The sequence below is a fragment of the Salvelinus namaycush genome, chromosome 26 (assembly GCF_016432855.1).
Source record: "Salvelinus namaycush isolate Seneca chromosome 26, SaNama_1.0, whole genome shotgun sequence".
NCBI lineage: Eukaryota > Metazoa > Chordata > Actinopteri > Salmoniformes > Salmonidae > Salvelinus > Salvelinus namaycush.
Window position 1 is genome coordinate 40,088,435 of NC_052332.1, and position 18,161 is coordinate 40,106,595.

The following is an 18,161-nucleotide window of genomic DNA, read 5'->3' on the forward strand; positions in this document are numbered from 1 at the left end:
ACAGTACATCAGTAGGACCTAGTCCTCCCTCTCTAACTGAACAGGACATCAGTAGGACCTAGTACACGGGCACAGATATTGCCTTTTTTAGGACAAATACATTTGTATTTTTTGGAAGAAGCATTTGACTGGCCGCTTGAAGTGCCACATACAGCCATTAGTTAGGGTTTACATCAGCAGGAGCAGGCCAGGGCTTATGATTGGGACAGCCTATCCATTGTAGTGTGTAATGCAGTGTAGGCTAAACCATTTTTAAGGGATAGATCAGCTTTAATATTGCAGATTGTGGCTTCCATCAGTATAATTGTCTGCGGCCATTTTTTTATTTAAAAAAAATATATATTTCCTTTATTGTCCCCTATCCCCACCACCCCTCCCTAATTGGAGTAAACTAATGGACAACAACACTTAGGCTCCTACTTCCTGCTTATAGACTGTACATACTATACACATTTTACGGACACCGTATGTTTTACATTTGTTATCTTGTTGTTTTTAGTCCCACCCATTAGCTCCATTCAACTCCTCCCATCTATCTCTTAACACCATTCATTTTTAGATTTCTATTTGCCATTTTTTCCCGCTGTTATGTTTCACAAAAGTTCTGAACCTTTTTATTCTCGTAGTTTCTACAGATTGTAAATTAAAGATAAACATTTTTGCTAAGAGTATTATTTATATTATTGATCGACTGACTGACTTTTCAAATCACCCAGCCAAGCTATTTGCAGAGTTGACTCCAGGTAAATGTTTCAATGCTTCTTCAGCCATTCCTGAACCTGCTACCCCAAAATAAGTTCTATATGCACAGTACCAAAACAAATGATTTAATGATTCTGACTTTTCACAGCAAAATCTGCAGAGCTGGGATGGTTCTATCCCCCCGTACACAGTGCATTCAGAAAGTATTCAGACCACCTTGATTTTTTTCCTACGTTTTGTTACGTTACAGCCTTATTCTTAGATGGGTTAAATTGTTTTTTCCCCCCTCATCAGTCTACACACAATACCCCATAATGACAAAGCAAAAAACAGGTTTTTAGAAATGTTTGCACAAAAAACCCCTGAAATATCATTAGTATTCAGACCCTGTACTCAGTACTTTGTTGAAGAACATTTGGCAGCGCTTACAAAGCAAAGTACAGAGAGATCCTTGATGAAAACCTGGTCCAGACAACGCAGCAGTGGCTTCGGGGCAAGTCTCTGAATGTCTTTGAGTGACCCAGCCAGAGCCCGGACTTGAACCCGATCGAACATCTCTGGAGAGACCTGAAAATAGCTGTGCAGCAACGCTCCCCATCCAACCTGACAGAGCTTGAGAGGATCTGCAGAGAAGAATGGGAGAAACTCCCCAAATACAGGTGGGCCAAGCTTGTTGAGTCATACCCAGGAAGACTCAAGGCTGTCATCGCTGCCAAAGGTGCTTCAACAAAGTACTGAGTAAACGGTCTGAATACTTATGTAAATGTGATATTTCCGTTCTTTTATATATTTTTTATACATTTGCAAAAATTTCTAAACCTGTTTTTGCTTTGTCATTATTGGGTGTTGTGTATAGATTGATGAGAGAGGGACAGTTTTAATCAATTTTAGAATAATGCTGTAACAAAATCTGGAAAAAGTCAAGGGGTATGAATCATCTTCTTTGGACTTTATATGGCGGTTAGCAACCAACTTTAAGGTTCCTTACCACCGCCAACTGGATTGGAGTGTGGACCTCAGTTCGTCTTTCAATCACCCACTTGGGTATATGCTCTTAAAAACCAATGAGGAGATGGGAGAGGCGGGACTTGCAGCACGTCAAGCGTCACAAATAGAACATAGTTCTATTTTAGCGCCTGGCTACGCATAACCTCGCTAGCGGTGTGGGTGCAACGATTGAATAACATGTACGGACACACAGCATGCAGATGTGTGTTCTGCAAATGTTTTTTTTGTGGTCCAAATCTGACTCCCGACACTCACACGTACTGTATCTCTCCTGGCGAAACAGGCTAGCTGTCATACGTTTAGCATTCATTACATGTCGGTCGTTTAGCAGACACTCTTATCCAGAGCGACTCAGTCGGTGCATTTTAAAACAACCACATCACAGTCATCATAGGAAGTAAGTGCTGATTTACAGTGTCCTTTTTTTTGTTCCAGGTGTGACATCATTGGCAGCCTCATCTTGGATCTAGCATGGCCTTCAGCAAAGGATATCGCATCTACCACAAGTTGGACCCGCCCCCGTACAGCGTCATCGTGGAAACCAGGAACAGAGATGAATGCCTCATGTTCGAGTCGGGCGCCGTCGCCGTGCTATGTAAGACACACGCTGATTGGTTAATGGATTATCACAGATACTTTTGTTAAAAAAAAGTTTTTAAAAAATATTTTTTTAATAAAATGCTTAAATTACATTCCCATCCCCACCTTAAACCATGCTGTGTTTAGATAGATTGACATATTGATTATACGGGAGAATGCCATCAACATGCAGATCATAAGATACACAAGAGAGCCCCTTATCCCTTCCCTCTATAAATCAGTCCGGCTGCAGTACAGTGGAAAAACAAGTGAGGAAAACTGGTTGAAATGTTGTCTCTTCAACCAGTTTAGTTGCCTAGCAATGCACCTGAATAGCATTAATAATGTACATTTCTGGGTGGTGCTTAAAAGACATATATGCATCTTAAGCCCTACATACTGAAATTACATTTTTACATCTATTGGTATTTTGGTCCATATAATATTAATATATATTTAAAAAAATAAGCATAAAAATGTCACCTCGATGAATATATATTTGCTTTAGTGTATCGGGCTCCTGAGTGGCGCAGCGGTCTAAGGCACTGCATCTCAGTGCTAGAGGCGTCACTACAGATCCTGGTTCGATTCCAGGCTGTATCACAACTGGCTGTGATTGGAAGTCTCATAGGGCGGCGCACAATTGGCCCAGCGTCGTCCGGGTTTGGCCGGGGGTAGGCCGTCATTGTAAATAAGATTTTGTTCTTAACTGACTTGCCTACTTAAATAAAGGTTAAATATTTTTTTCAAAAAAAAAAAAACCTACATTGTAATGAATTTTGACCACTTTAAAATGGACGTCAATCATTTCACGTAATTTTAAAGTACATTTCATAGAGAATGTTACAAACTGGACTATATTTATTAACTTACTTTGAATAGATGTTGATTGGGTTCATTTAGGCGTTTTGTGGTCTTATTTTAGTGTACTGGTCTTTAACTGTCATTTCCTGAAAGTCAGACTCCCACACGCCAACTAATTATCCTCAGCTTCAGAAGCATCTGCATTCACCACAGTTGGTGTGTTCATGCTTGGTTATATTCACCACAGTTGGTGTGTTCATGCTTGGTTATATTCACCACAGTTGGTGTGTTTATGCTTGGTTATATTCACCACAGTTGGTGTGTTCATGCTTGGTTATATTCACCACAGTTGGTGTGTTCATGCTTGGTTATATTCACCACAGTTGGTGTGTTCATGCTTGGTTATATTCACCTGATAAGGTGTGTTCATGCTTGGTTATATTCACCGCAGTTGGTGTGTTCATGCTTGGTTATATTCACCACAGCTGGTGTGTTCATGCTTGGTTATATTCACCACAGTTGGTGTGTTCATGCTTGGTTATATTCACCACAGTTGGTGTGTTCATGCTTGGTTATATTCACCACAGTTGGTGTGTTCATGCTTGGTTATATTCACCTGATAAGGTGTGTTCATGCTTGGTTATATTCACCACAGTTGGTGTGTATATGCTTGGTTATATTCACCTGATAAGGTGTGTTCATGCTTGGTTATATTCACCTGATAAGGTGTGTTCATGCTTGGTTATATTCACCACAGTTGGTGTGTTCATGCTTGGTTATATTCACTACAGTTGGTGTGTTCATGCTTGGTTATATTCACCACAGTTGGTGTGTTCATGCTTGGTTATATTCACTACAGTTGGTGTGTTCATGCTTGGTTATATTCACCACAGTTGGTGTGTTCATGCTTGGTTATATTCACTACAGTTGGTGTGTTCATGCTTGGTTATATTCACCACAGTTGGTGTGTTCATGCTTGGTTATATTCACCACAGTTGGTGTGTTTATGCTTGGTTATATTCACCACAGTTGGTGTGTTCATGCTTGGTTATATTCACCACAGTTGGCGTGTTCATGCTTGGTTATATTCACCACAGTTGGTGTGTTCATGCTTGGTTATATTCACCACAGTTGGTGTGTTCATGCTTGGTTATATTCACCTGATAAGGTGTGTTCATGCTTGGTTATATTCACCACAGTTGGTGTGTTCGTGCTTGGTTATATTCACCACAGTTGGTGTGTTCATGCTTGGTTATATTCACCGCAGTTGGTGTGTTCATGCTTGGTTATATTCACCACACTTGGTGTGTTCATGCTTGGTTATATTCACCACAGTTGGTGTGTTCATGCTTGGTTATATTCACCACAGTTGGTGTGTTTATTGGTTATATTCACCACAGTTGGTGTGTTCATGCTTGGTTATATTCACTACAGTTGGTGTGTTCATGCTTGGTTATATTCACCACAGTTGGTGTGTTTATGCTTGGTTATATTCACCACAGTTGGTGTGTTCATGCTTGGTTATATTCACCACAGTTGGTGTGTTTATGCTTGGTTATATTCACCACAGTTGGTGTGTTCATGCTTGGTTATATTCACCACAGTTGGTGTGTTCATGCTTGGTTATATTCACCACAGTTGGTGTGTTTATGCTTGGTTATATTCACCACAGTTGGTGTGTTCATGCTTGGTTATATTCACCACAGTTGGTGTGTTCATGCTTGGTTATATTCACCACAGCTGGTGTGTTCATGCTTGGTTATATTCACTACAGTTGGTGTGTTTATGCTTGGTTATATTCACCACAGTTGGTGTATTTATGCTTGGTTATATTCACCACAGTTGGTGTGTTCATGCTTGGTTATATTCACCACAGTTGGTGTGTTCATGCTTGGTTATATTCACCACAGTTGGTGTGTTCATGCTTGGTTATATTCACCACAGTTGGTGTGTTCATGCTTGGTTATATTCACCACAGTTGGTGTGTTTATGCTTGGTTATATTCACCACAGTTGGTGTGTTCATGCTTGGTTATATTCACCACAGTTGGTGTGTTCATGCTTGGTTATATTCACTACAGTTGGTGTGTTTATGATTGGTTATATTCACTACAGTTGGTGTGTTCATACTTGGTTATATTCACCACAGTTGGTGTGTTCATGCTTGGTTATATTCACCACAGTTGGTGTGTTCATGCTTGGTTATATTCACTACAGTTGGTGTGTTCATGCTTGGTTATATTCACCACAGTTGGTGTGTTCATGCTTGGTTATATTCACCACAGTTGGTGTGTTCATGCTTGGTTATATTCACCACAGTTGGTGTGTTCATGCTTGGTTATATTCACCACAGTTGGTGTGTTTATGCTTGGTTATATTCACCACAGTTGGTGTGTTCATGCTTGGTTATATTCTCCACAGTTGGTGTGTTCATGCTTGGTTATATTCACCACAGTTGGTGTGTTCATGCTTGGTTATATTCACCACAGTTGGTGTGTTTATGCTTGGTTATATTCACCACAGTTGGTGTGTTCATGCTTGGTTATATTCACCACAGTTGGTGTGTTCATGCTTGGTTATATTCACCACAGTTGGTGTGTTCATGCTTGGTTATATTCACCTGATAAGGTGTGTTCATGCTTGGTTATATTCACCACAGTTGGTGTGTTCATGCTTGGTTATATTCACCACAGTTGGTGTGTTCATGCTTGGTTATATTCACCTGATAAGGTGTGTTCATGCTTGGTTATATTCACCACAGTTGGTGTGTTCATGCTTGGTTATATTCACCACAGTTGGTGTGTTCATGCTTGGTTATATTCACCACAGTTGGTGTGTTCATGCTTGGTTATATTCACCACAGTTGGTGTGTTCATGCTTGGTTATATTCACCACAGTTGGTGTGTTCATGCTTGGTTATATTCACCACAGTTGGTGTGTTTATGCTTGGTTATATTCACCACAGTTGGTGTGTTCATGCTTGGTTATATTATCCACAGTTGGTGTGTTCATGCTTGGTTATATTCACCACAGTTGGTGTGTTCATGCTTGGTTATATTCACCACAGTTGGTGTGTTCATGCTTGGTTATAATCACCACAGTTGGTGTGTTCATGCTTGGTTATATTCACCACAGTTGGTGTGTTCATGCTTGGTTATATTCACCTGATAAGGTGTGTTCATGCTTGGTTATATTCACCACAGTTGGTGTGTTCGTGCTTGGTTATATTCACCACAGTTGGTGTGTTCATGCTTGGTTATATTCACCACACTTGGTGTGTTCATGCTTTGTTATATTCACCACAGTTGGTGTGTTCATGCTTGGTTATATTCACCACAGTTGGTGTGTTTATTGGTTATATTCACCACAGTTGGTGTGTTCATGCTTGGTTATATTCACTACAGTTGGTGTGTTTATGCTTGGTTATATTCACCACAGTTGGTGTGTTCATGCTTGGTTATATTCACCACAGTTGGTGTGTTTATATGCTTGGTTATATTCACCACAGTTGGTGTGTTCATGCTTGGTTATATTCACCACAGTTGGTGTGTTCATGCTTGGTTATATTCACCACAGTTGGTGTGTTTATGCTTGGTTATATTCACCACAGTTGGTGTGTTCATGCTTGGTTATATTCACCACAGTTGGTGTGTTCATGCTTGGTTATATTCACCACAGTTGGTGTGTTCATGCTTGGTTATATTCACTACAGTTGGTGTGTTTATGCTTGGTTATATTCACCACAGTTGGTGTATTTATGCTTGGTTATATTCACCACAGTTGGTGTGTTCATGCTTGGTTATATTCACCACAGTTGGTGTGTTCATGCTTGGTTATATTCACCACAGTTGGTGTGTTCATGCTTGGTTATATTCACCACAGTTGGTGTGTTTATGCTTGGTTATATTCACCACAGTTGGTGTGTTTATGCTTGGTTATATTCACCACAGTTGGTGTGTTCATGCTTGGTTATATTCACCACAGTTGGTGTGTTCATGCTTGGTTATATTCACCACAGTTGGTGTGTTCATGCTTGGTTATATTCACCTGATAAGGTGTGTTCATGCTTGGTTATATTCACCTGATAAGGTGTGTTCATGCTTGGTTATATTCACCACAGTTGGTGTGTTCATGCTTGGTTATATTCACCACAGTTGGTGTGTTCATGCTTGGTTATATTCACCTGATAAGGTGTGTTCATGCTTGGTTATATTCACCACAGTTGGTGTGTTCATGCTTGGTTATATTCACCACAGTTGGTGTGTTCATGCTTGGTTATATTCACCACAGTTGGTGTGTTCATGCTTGGTTATATTCACCACAGTTGGTGTGTTCATGCTTTGTTACATTCACCACAGTTGGTGTGTTTATGCTTGGTTATATTCACCACAGTTGGTGTGTTCATGCTTGGTTATATTCACCACAGTTGGTGTGTTCATGCTTGGTTATATTCACCACAGTTGGTGTGTTCATGCTTGGTTATATTCACCTGATAAGGTGTGTTCATGCTTGGTTATATTCACCACAGTTGGTGTGTTCATGCTTGGTTATATTCACCACAGTTGGTGTGTTCATGCTTGGTTATATTCACCACAGTTGGTGTGTTTATTCTTGGTTATATTCACCACAGTTGGTGTGTTCATGCTTGGTTATATTCACCACAGTTGGTGTGTTTATTCTTGGATATATTCACCTGATAAGGTGTGTTCATGCTTGGTTATATTCACCACAGTTGGTGTGTTCATGCTTGGTTATATTCACCACAGTTGGTGTGTTCATGCTTGGTTATATTCACCACAGTTGGTGTGTTCATGCTTGGTTATATTCACCACAGTTGGTGTGTTCATGCTTGGTTATATTCACCTGATAAGGTGTGTTCATGCTTGGTTATATTCACCACAGTTGGTGTGTTCATGCTTGGTTATATTCACCACAGTTGGTGTGTTCATGCTTGGTTATATTCACCACAGTTGGTGTGTTCATGCTTGGTTATATTCACCACAGTTGGTGTGTTCATGCTTGGTTATATTCTCCAGACTTTCCCAGAGGGAATTGTTGATATTTTGTAAATTTTTCTTAGAAAAAAATGCATTTTACGTACATTTTACAGATAGAAAGATGGGAAAAAAAAGTCCTGGAGTGTATTGACAAAATTAAACCAACATATTTAGGCTGACTTCGTCCAGTGTCCAGAAGGATTTATTCGTGCGATATGCAAATGTGCACATATTTAATAAGATTGCCTCATCGATATATTTTAATAAAGTATTTCAGAACCTTTGGATAATTCAGTCTATTTACCGTGATATGGATTTTTTTTATTGAATATTTATATCGCCCAACTCTGATAGGAACCATGTTACCATTGTTCTTGTACAGTACAATGCTTTGCAAAAGTATTCACCCCCTTGGCGTTTTTCCTATTTTGTTGCAGTACAATTTAAATAGATTTTTATTTGGATTTCATGTAATGGACATACACAAAATAGTGAATTGAAAAAAATTAATAAAAACTGGAAGGTGGTGTGTGCATATGTATTCACCCCTTTTTCTATGAAGCCCCTAAAATAAGATCTGGTGCCACCAATTACCTTCAGAAGTCACATTAGATTGCACACAGGTGGACTATATTTAACTAAGTGTCACATGATCTCAGTATATACAGTTGAAGTCGGAAGTTGACATACACCTTAGCCAAATACATTTAAACTCAGTTTTTCACAATTCCTGACATTTAATCCTAGTATAAATTCCCTGTCTTAGGACAGTTAGAATCACCACTTTATTTTAAGAATGTGAAATGTCAGAATAATAGTAGAGAGAATGATTTATATCAGCTTTTATTTATTTCATCACATTCCCAGTGGGTCAGAAGTTTACATACACTCAATTAGTATTTGGTAGCATTGCCTTTAAATTGTTTAACTTGGGTCAAACGTTTCGGGTAGCCTTCCACAAGCTTGCCACAATAAGTTGGGTGAATTTTGGCCCATTCCTCCTGACAGAGCTGGTGTAACTGAGTCAGGTTCGTAGGCCTCCTTGCTCGCACACGCTTTTTCAGTTCTGCCCACCAATTTTCTATGGGATAGAGGTCAGGGCTTTGTGATGGCCACTCCAATACCTTGACTTTGTTGTCCTATAGCCATTTTGCCACAACTTTGGAAGTATGCTTGGGGTCATTGTCCATTTGGAAGACCCATTTGCGACCAAGCTTTAACTTCCTGACTGATGTCTTGAGATGTTGCTTCAATATATCCACATCATTTCCCTCCTCATGATGCCATCTATTTTGTGAAGTGCACCAGTCCCTCCTGCAGCAAAGCACCCCCACAACATGATGCTGCCACCCCTGTGCTTCACGGTTTGGATGGTGTTCTTCGGCTTGCAAGCGTCCCCCCTTTTCCCCCAAACATAACAATGGTCATTATGGCCAAACAGTTCTATTTTCATTTCATCAGATCAGAGGACATTTCTCCAAAAAGTATGATCTTTGTCCCCATGTGCAGTTGCAAACCGTAGGCTGGCTTTTTTATGGCGGTTTTGGAGCAGTGGCTTCTTCCCTTGCTGAGCGGCCTTTCAAGTTATGTCGATATAGGACTCGTTTTACTGTGGATACAGATACTTTTGTAACTGTTTCCTCCAGCATCTTCACAAGGTCCTTTGATGTTGTTCTGGGATTGATTTGCACTTTTCGCACCAAAGTATGTTCATCTCTAGGAGACAGAACGTGTCTCCTTCCTGAGCGGTATGACTGCTGCGTGGTCCCATGGTGTTTATACTTGCGTACTATTGTTTGTACAGATGAACGTGGTACCTTCAGGCGTTTGGAAATTGCTCCCAAGGATGAACCAGACTTGTGGAGGTCTACAATGTTTTTTCCTGAGGTCTTGGCTGATTTCTTTTGATTTTCCCATGATGTCACGGAGCATGGTGAAGTTATTAATTACATTTCGAATGGTGTCTCAATACACCCAGTCACTACAAAGATACAGGCTTCCTTCCTAACTCAGTTGCCGGAGAGGAAGGAAACCGCTTAGGGATTTTTCACCATGAGGCCAATGGTGACTTTAAAACAGTTACAGAGTTTAATGGCTGTGATAGGAGAAACTGAGGATGCATCAACAACATTGTAGTTACTCCACAATACTAACCTAAATGACAGAGTGAAAAGAAGGAAGTCTGTACAGATAAAAAAATATTCCAAAACATGTATCCTGTTTGCGACAAGGCACTAAAGTAATATTGTAAAAACTGGACAGGACATGAGCAGGTAGCTGACTATTACTGGCTGTTCAGCAGCATGATGGTCTGGTGGTAGACGCTATTGGCCAGGCTTATTTTGAGCCATGATGCTCCTGTACTGCCCACATCTGAGTGATGAAAGTTAGAAGAACAGGCCGTGGCTCGGGTGGCGGTGGTACCTAATTAACTTCTTGGCCTTCCTGCAACACCTAGTGTTGTAGGTGTCCTGGAGGGCAGGCAGTGTGAACCCAATGATGCGTTCAGCTGAGTGTACCTCCCTCCTGTAGCACCTTGCGGTCCGCGGCGGTGGAGTTGCCGTACCAGGCTGTGATGCAGCCCGACAGTATGCTCTCGATGGTGCTCCTGTAGAACACTGTGAGGGTCCTCGGGGACAGGCTGAATTTCTTCACCATCCTGAGGTTGAAGAGTCTTTCATCACGGTGTCCGTGTGGTTTGACCGTTTCAGCTCCTCTGAGATGTGTACTCCGAGGAACTTGGACGTTTTGTACCATCACAACGGCGGCCTCGTTGATGAGGATGGGGGGCGTGCCCAGCCTGGTTCCTCCTGAAGTCCATAATGAGCTCCTTTGTTTTGTTGACGTTGATGGGATAGGTTGTTTACCACACCGTCAGAGTGCCTACCTCGTCCCTGTCCTGTAGGCACTCTCGTTGTTGTTGATAATCAGGCCTGTCGTGTCATCAAAAACATGATGATGGAGTTGGAACCGTGTGAGGCGATGCAGTCGTGGGTGTACAGGGTGTACACGAGGGGAGTGAGGACACACCGTTGTGGTACCACTCTCCATATTTTCAAGCATAGTGGTGGCTGCATCATGTTATGGGTATGCTTGTAATCGTTAATAACTGGAGTTTTTCAGGATAAAAAAGAAACGAAATGGAGCTAATCACAGGAAAATTCCTAGAGGAAAACCTGGTTCAGTCTGCTTTCCACCAGACACTTTGAGATGAATTCACCTGTCAGCAGGACAATAACCTAAAACACAAGGTCAAATCTAAACTGGAGTTGCTTACCAAGAAGACATGGAATGTTCCTGAGTGGCCGAGTTACAGTTGTGACTTAAATCTGTTTGAAATGGTTGTCTAGCGACGATCAATAACCGATTTGACAGAGCTTGAAGAATTTCTAAAAGAATAATGGGCAAATGTTGCACAATCTAGGTGTGGAAAGCTCTTAGAGACTTACCCAGAAAGACTCAGCTGTAATCGCTGCCAAAGGTGATTCTAACATGTATTGACTCAGGGGGTTGAATACTTGTCTAATTAAAATATATTAGGGTTTTATTTTTCCTATTTAAAAAAAAAAAAAAAAAAAAAATGTTCAACTTTTTCTTCCAATTTGACATTAGCGTATTTTGTGTAGATCGTTGACAAAAAATTACAATGAAATCCATTTTAATCCCACTTTGTGACAAAATGTGTAAAAGTCAAGGGATGTGAATACTTTCTCCTAAGCACTTGTCAAGTAACTATTTTACGTTACATAATGAGTGTCTTTCGTATAATGATAGTCCTGTCTCTTGTCCATCCGCCAGCGGCAGCAGAGAAGGACGCCATTAAGAACACCTACACCAAGATGATGGACGCCTATGGGATTCTGGGAGTTCTTCGCCTCAACCTGGGTGAGTCACTTGACACCTGGGGGGTCTGATTTACTGTAAACACCCTTTTGGATACGGCACCGTATAATCATATAGCCTAGCATGGATCTAATGTTATCCCTGTGAGAAGTATTAGGGTTGGGTGGTATAATGTATTTTACTATACATTGAGTGTACAAAAATATTAAGAACACCTGCTCTTTCCATGACATAGACTGACCAGGTGAATCCAGGTGAAAGCTATGATCCCTTATTGATATCACTTGTTAAATCCACTTCAAATCAGTGTAGATGAAGGGGAGGAGACGGGTTCAAGAAGGATTTTTAAGCCTTGAGAAAATTGAGACAAGGATTGTGTATGTGTGCCATTCAGAGTGTGAATGGGCAAGACAAAAGATTTAAGTGCCTTTGAACGGTGTATGATAGTAGGTGCCAGGTGGACCGGTTTGTGTCAAGAACTGCAACGCTGCTGGGTTTTTCACACTCAACAGTTTCCTCTGTGTATCAAGAATGGTCCACCACCCAAAGGACATCCAGCCAACTTGACACAACTGTGGGAAGCATTGGTCAACATGGGCCAGCATCCCTGTGGAAAGGTTTCGACACCTTGTAGAGTCCATGACCCGACGTATTGAGGGGGTTCTGAGGGCAAAAGTGGGTGGTGCAACTCAATATTAGGAAAGTTTTCAAAATGTTTTGCACACCGGTATTGATGGACGGACTGGTTTGGGTTTTTTCTTTACCTTCTATAACGGTATTTTAATGTTTGGTTTGTTATATGTGGTAAGCAACTCCGGCGCGCGTAATGTCCGTATTTATAGTTTACTCTGTTTGCGACTTGCAAGTCGTCTCTCCCTATCCTGCAATGCCGCTTCCCACAGCCCCGCCCCCTGTTCATCAGGAGAGAGCGGTTGTTGGTGTTGCTCGACCACGGAGTCACGAGCACTTCACTTGCCATCCAGTTTGTGTATTTTTGCAATTTGTGTCTAAAATAAATTGCGTTAGCTGTTAATGCTAAGCGCTAGTTAGCTGGATAGCTAGCTAGCTAGATGATCAGTGCTGAGGGGTATACTACAAAGCATTGGCAATGAGTTAGCCAGGTAACTTTGATAAAACAAACAGAAATAACAGTTCATTTTCTGGTTCATTAAAAAAAAGTTAAACGTAGATCTGTGTGTTTGGTTGTTGAGCCCATTTCAAGCTTCTTCTTTTTTTTAAACTAAAAAGTTATTTCAGAATATTCAGACAAGTTAGCTGGCTAACTCCTTGATCTTGCTTCGTAGTATACTCCTCTGGTGTAGGTCTAGGTCAGCATGTTGTGAAAAATCTTCTAAATCAGAGAGGAATAGGTGAAGCATGAATATGTTAGCTAGCTAGCTACATGAAGAAGGGGAATGTAAAATTGTATAGGGTCCCCTAGGAAACGCTGACCAACACTTTCGCCCTGGTTTATTAATTTGTTTTCATGTCAAACAACAGTGTATTCAACGTAGAGGTCGACCGATTATGATTTGTCAACACCGATATCGATTATTGGAGGACCAAAAAAAGCTGATACCGATTAATCGGACGTTTTTATTTATATATACAAGTGTATATACAATATATATAATTGTAATAATGACAATTACAAAAATACTGAACAAACACTTTTATTTTTAACTTATTATAATACATAAATAAAATCTATTTAGTCTCAAGTAATGAAACATGTTCAATTTGGTTTAAATAATGCAAAAACACAGTGTTGGAGAAGAAAGTAAATGTGCAATATGTGGATGTTCTAATAGGCACATTCGTATTTCCAGCCTAATCTCAGGACTTAATAGGCTTGAAGTCATAAACAGCGCTGTGCTTCAAGCATTGCTAAGAGCTGCTGGCAAACGCAGTAAAGTGCTGTTTGAATGAATGCTTACTAGCCTGCTGCTGCCTACCACCGCTCAGTCAGACTGCTCTATCAAATATCAAATCATAGACTTAATTTTAATATAATTAACACAGAAATACGAGCCTTTGGTCAAATCCGGAAACTATCATTTAGAAATCAAAATGTTTATTCTTTCAGTGAAATACGAAACCGTTCCGTATTTTATCGAACGGGTGGCATCCCTAAGTCTAAATATTGCTGTTACATTGCACACCCTTCAATGTCATAATTATGTAAAATTATGGCAAATTAGTCCTCAACGAGCCAGGCGGCCCAAACTGCTGCATATACCCTGACTCTGCTTGCACTGAACGCAGGAGAAGTGACACCATTTCCCTAGTTAATTTTGCCTGCTCACATTAATTTATTTTAACTAAAATATGCAGGTTTAAAAAATATATACTTCTGTGTATTGATTTTAAGAAAGGCTTTTGATGTTTATGGTTAGGTACATTCGTGCAACAATTGTGCGTTTGTTAAATCATCACCCGTTTGGCAAAGTAGGCTGTGATTCGATGATAAATTAACAGGCACTGCATTGGACGCAGGACAAGCTAGTTAACCTAGTAATATCATCAACCATGTCTAGTTAACTAGTGATTATGTGAAGATTGATTGTTTTTTTATAAGATAAGTTTAATGCTAGCTAGCTCCTTGCCGCACTCGCGTAACAGGTGGTCAGCCTGCCACGCAGTTTCCTCGCGAAATGCAATGTAATCGGGCCATAATCGGCGTCCAGAAATGACGATTACCGATTTGATATGAAAACTTGAAATCGGCCCTAATTAATCGGCCATGCCGATTTAATCGGCCGACCTCTAATTCAAGGTGCTGCCCACTATATTCCAACTATTGAACAATCATTACATTTCAATGATTTCAACAGTTCACCACTATAACTAGGCCTGGATGTTTTGTCCATATCATGCAGCCCTGAGTGGCACAGTGTGGAAAGGATAACAAAGAAAGTGCAGGAAATGCAGACATTTTTATGAAAATGCTGAAAATTGTTTAGTTGAACAGTATAAAACAATCAGAATGTAGAAATACCTATTTGAAATCACTTATGTTTGCGTTTTCCACTCTAGGGTCATGAACTTCTCATAAAACATATTTAGACATTTGTATTGTTAATAAATATAAAATACTGCCATAACGTCAAAATGTGATATGACATCTTGGCCATATCGCCCAGCCCAATGAAGCATGGTTGATCACATGGTAAATGCAGAACATTCTTCCTAGTTGTAATCAATGCCATTACAAAGGGTTGCTAAAACAATGCTTTGAGCTGTAGGGTTGTGAGAAGCCTGTAGTCTATAGTAAATCCTGCCTGTTGAACTGTAGGGTTGTGAGAAGCCTGTAGTCTATAGTAAATCCTGCCTGTTGAACTGTAGGGTTGTGAGAAGCCTGTAGTCTATAGTAAATCCTGCCTGTTGAACTGTAGGGTTGTGAGAAGCCTGTAGTCTATAGTAAATCCTGCCTGTTGAACTGTAGGGTTGTGAGAAGCCTGTAGTCTATAGTAAATCCTGCCCGTTGAACTGTAGGGTTGTGAGAAGCCTGTAGTCTATAGTAAATCCTGCCTGTTGAACTGTAGGGTTGTGAGAAGCCTGTAGTCTATAGTAAATCCTGCCTGTTGAACTGTAGGGTTGTGAGAAGCCTGTAGTCTATAGTAAATCCTGCCTGTTGAACTGTAGGGTTGTTAGGAGCCTGTAGTCTATAGTAAATCCTGCCTGTTGAACTGTAGGGTTGTGAGAAGCCTGTAGTCTATAGTAAATCCTGCCTGTTGAACTGTAGGGTTGTGAGAAGCCTGTAGTCTATAGTAAATCCTGCCTGTTGAACTGTAGGGTTGTTAGGAGCCTGTAGTCTATAGTAAATCCTGCCTGTTGAACTGTAGGGTTGTGAGAAGCCTGTAGTCTATAGTAAATCCTGCCTGTTGAACTGTAGGGTTGTGAGAAGCCTGTAGTCTATAGTAAATCCTGCCTGTTGAACTGTAGGGTTGTGAGAAGCCTGTAGTCTATAGTAAATCCTGCCTGTTGAACTGTAGGGTTGTGAGAAGCCTGTAGTCTATAGTAAATCCTGCCTGTTGAACTGTAGGGTTGTGAGAAGCCTGTAGTCTATAGTAAATCCTGCCTGTTGAACTGTAGGGTTGTGAGAAGCCTGTAGTCTATAGTAAATCCTGCCTGTTGAACTGTAGGGTTGTGAGAAGCCTGTAGTCTATAGTAAATCCTGCCTGTTGAACTGTAGGGTTGTTAGGAGCCTGTAGTCTATAGTAAATCCTGCCTGTTGAACTGTAGGGTTGTGAGGAGCCTGTAGTCTATAGTAAATCCTGCCTGTTGAACTGTAGGGTTGTGAGGAGCCTGTAGTCTATAGTAAATCCTGCCTGTTGAACTGTAGGGTTGTGAGAAGCCTGTAGTCTATAGTAAATCCTGCCTGTTGAACTGTAGGGTTGTGAGGAGCCTGTAGTCTATAGTAAATCCTGCCTGTTGAACTGTAGGGTTGTGAGAAGCCTGTAGTCTATAGTAAATCCTGCCTGTTGAACTGTAGGGTTGTGAGAAGCCTGTAGTCTATAGTAAATCCTGCCTGTTGAACTGTAGGGTTGTGAGAAGCCTGTAGTCTATAGTAAATCCTGCCTGTTGAACTGTAGGGTTGTTAGGAGCCTGTAGTCTATAGTAAATCCTGCCTGTTGAACTGTAGGGTTGTGAGAAGCCTGTAGTCTATAGTAAATCCTGCCTATTGAACTGTAGGGTTGTGAGAAGCCTGTAGTCTATAGTAAATCCTGCCTGTTGAACTGTAGGGTTGTGAGAAGCCTGTAGTCTATAGTAAATCCTGTCTGTTGAACTGTAGGGTTGTGAGGAGCCTGTAGTCTATAGTAAATCCTGCCTGTTGAACTGTAGGGTTGTGAGAAGCCTGTAGTCTATAGTAAATCCTGCCTGTTGAACTGTAGGGTTGTGAGAAGCCTGTAGTCTATAGTAAATCCTGCCTGTTGAACTGTAGGGTTGTGAGAAGCCTGTAGTCTATAGTAAATCCTGCCTGTTGAACTGTAGGGTTGTGAGAAGCCTGTAGTCTATAGTAAATCCTGCCTGTTGAACTGTAGGGTTGTGAGGAGCCTGTAGTCTATAGTAAATCCTGCCTGTTGAACTGTAGGGTTGTGAGAAGCCTGTAGTCTATAGTAAATCCTGCCTGTTGAACTGTAGGGTTGTGAGGAGCCTGTAGTCTATAGTAAATCCTGCCTGTTGAACTGTAGGGTTGTGAGAAGCCTGTAGTCTATAGTAAATCCTGCCTGTTGAACTGTAGGGTTGTGAGAAGCCTGTAGTCTATAGTAAATCCTGCCTGTTGAACTGTAGGGTTGTGAGAAGCCTGTAGTCTATAGTAAATCCTGCCTGTTGAACTGTAGGGTTGTGAGAAGCCTGTAGTCTATAGTAAATCCTGCCTGTTGAACTGTAGGGTTGTTAGGAGCCTGTAGTCTATAGTAAATCCTGCCTGTTGAACTGTAGGGTTGTGAGAAGCCTGTAGTCTATAGTAAATCCTGCCTGTTGAACTGTAGGGTTGTGAGAAGCCTGTAGTCTATAGTAAATCCTGCCTGTTGAACTGTAGGGTTGTGAGAAGCCTGTAGTCTATAGTAAATCCTGTCTGTTGAACTGTAGGGTTGTGAGGAGCCTGTAGTCTATAGTAAATCCTGCCTGTTGAACTGTAGGGTTGTGAGAAGCCTGTAGTCTATAGTAAATCCTGCCTGTTGAACTGTAGGGTTGTGAGGAGCCTGTAGTCTATAGTAAATCCTGCCTGTTGAACTGTAGGGTTGTGAGGAGCCTGTAGTCTATAGTAAATCCTGCCTGTTGAACTGTAGGGTTGTGAGAAGCCTGTAGTCTATAGTAAATCCTGCCTGTTGAACTGTAGGGTTGTGAGAAGCCTGTAGTCTATAGTAAATCCTGCCTGTTGAACTGTAGGGTTGTGAGAAGCCTGTAGTCTATAGTAAATCCTGCCTGTTGAACTGTAGGGTTGTGAGAAGCCTGTAGTCTATAGTAAATCCTGCCTGTTGAACTGTAGGGTTGTGAGAAGCCTGTAGTCTATAGTAAATCCTGCCTGTTGAACTGTAGGGTTGTGAGGAGCCTGTAGTCTATAGTAAATCCTGCCTGTTGAACTGTAGGGTTGTGAGAAGCCTGTAGTCTATAGTAAATCCTGCCTGTTGAACTGTAGGGTTGTGAGAAGCCTGTAGTCTATAGTAAATCCTGCCTGTTGAACTGTAGGGTTGTGAGAAGCCTGTAGTCTATAGTAAATCCT

At 41.0% G+C, this 18,161-nt stretch overlaps 1 protein-coding gene across 1 annotated transcript in view; it reads left to right on the top strand.

The window, feature by feature from the left end:
- The window catches only part of synj1 (synaptojanin 1), a 120,216-nt gene that overhangs the window by 7,414 nt on the left and 94,641 nt on the right, over positions 1-18,161 (top strand). The window contains exons 2-3 of the mRNA XM_038965429.1: positions 2,146-2,305; positions 11,888-11,974. Of these exons, the coding sequence (XP_038821357.1) occupies positions 2,182-2,305; positions 11,888-11,974 (211 nt within the window). The 5' untranslated portion in view covers positions 2,146-2,181. The remainder of the gene's footprint in view (positions 1-2,145; positions 2,306-11,887; positions 11,975-18,161) is intronic.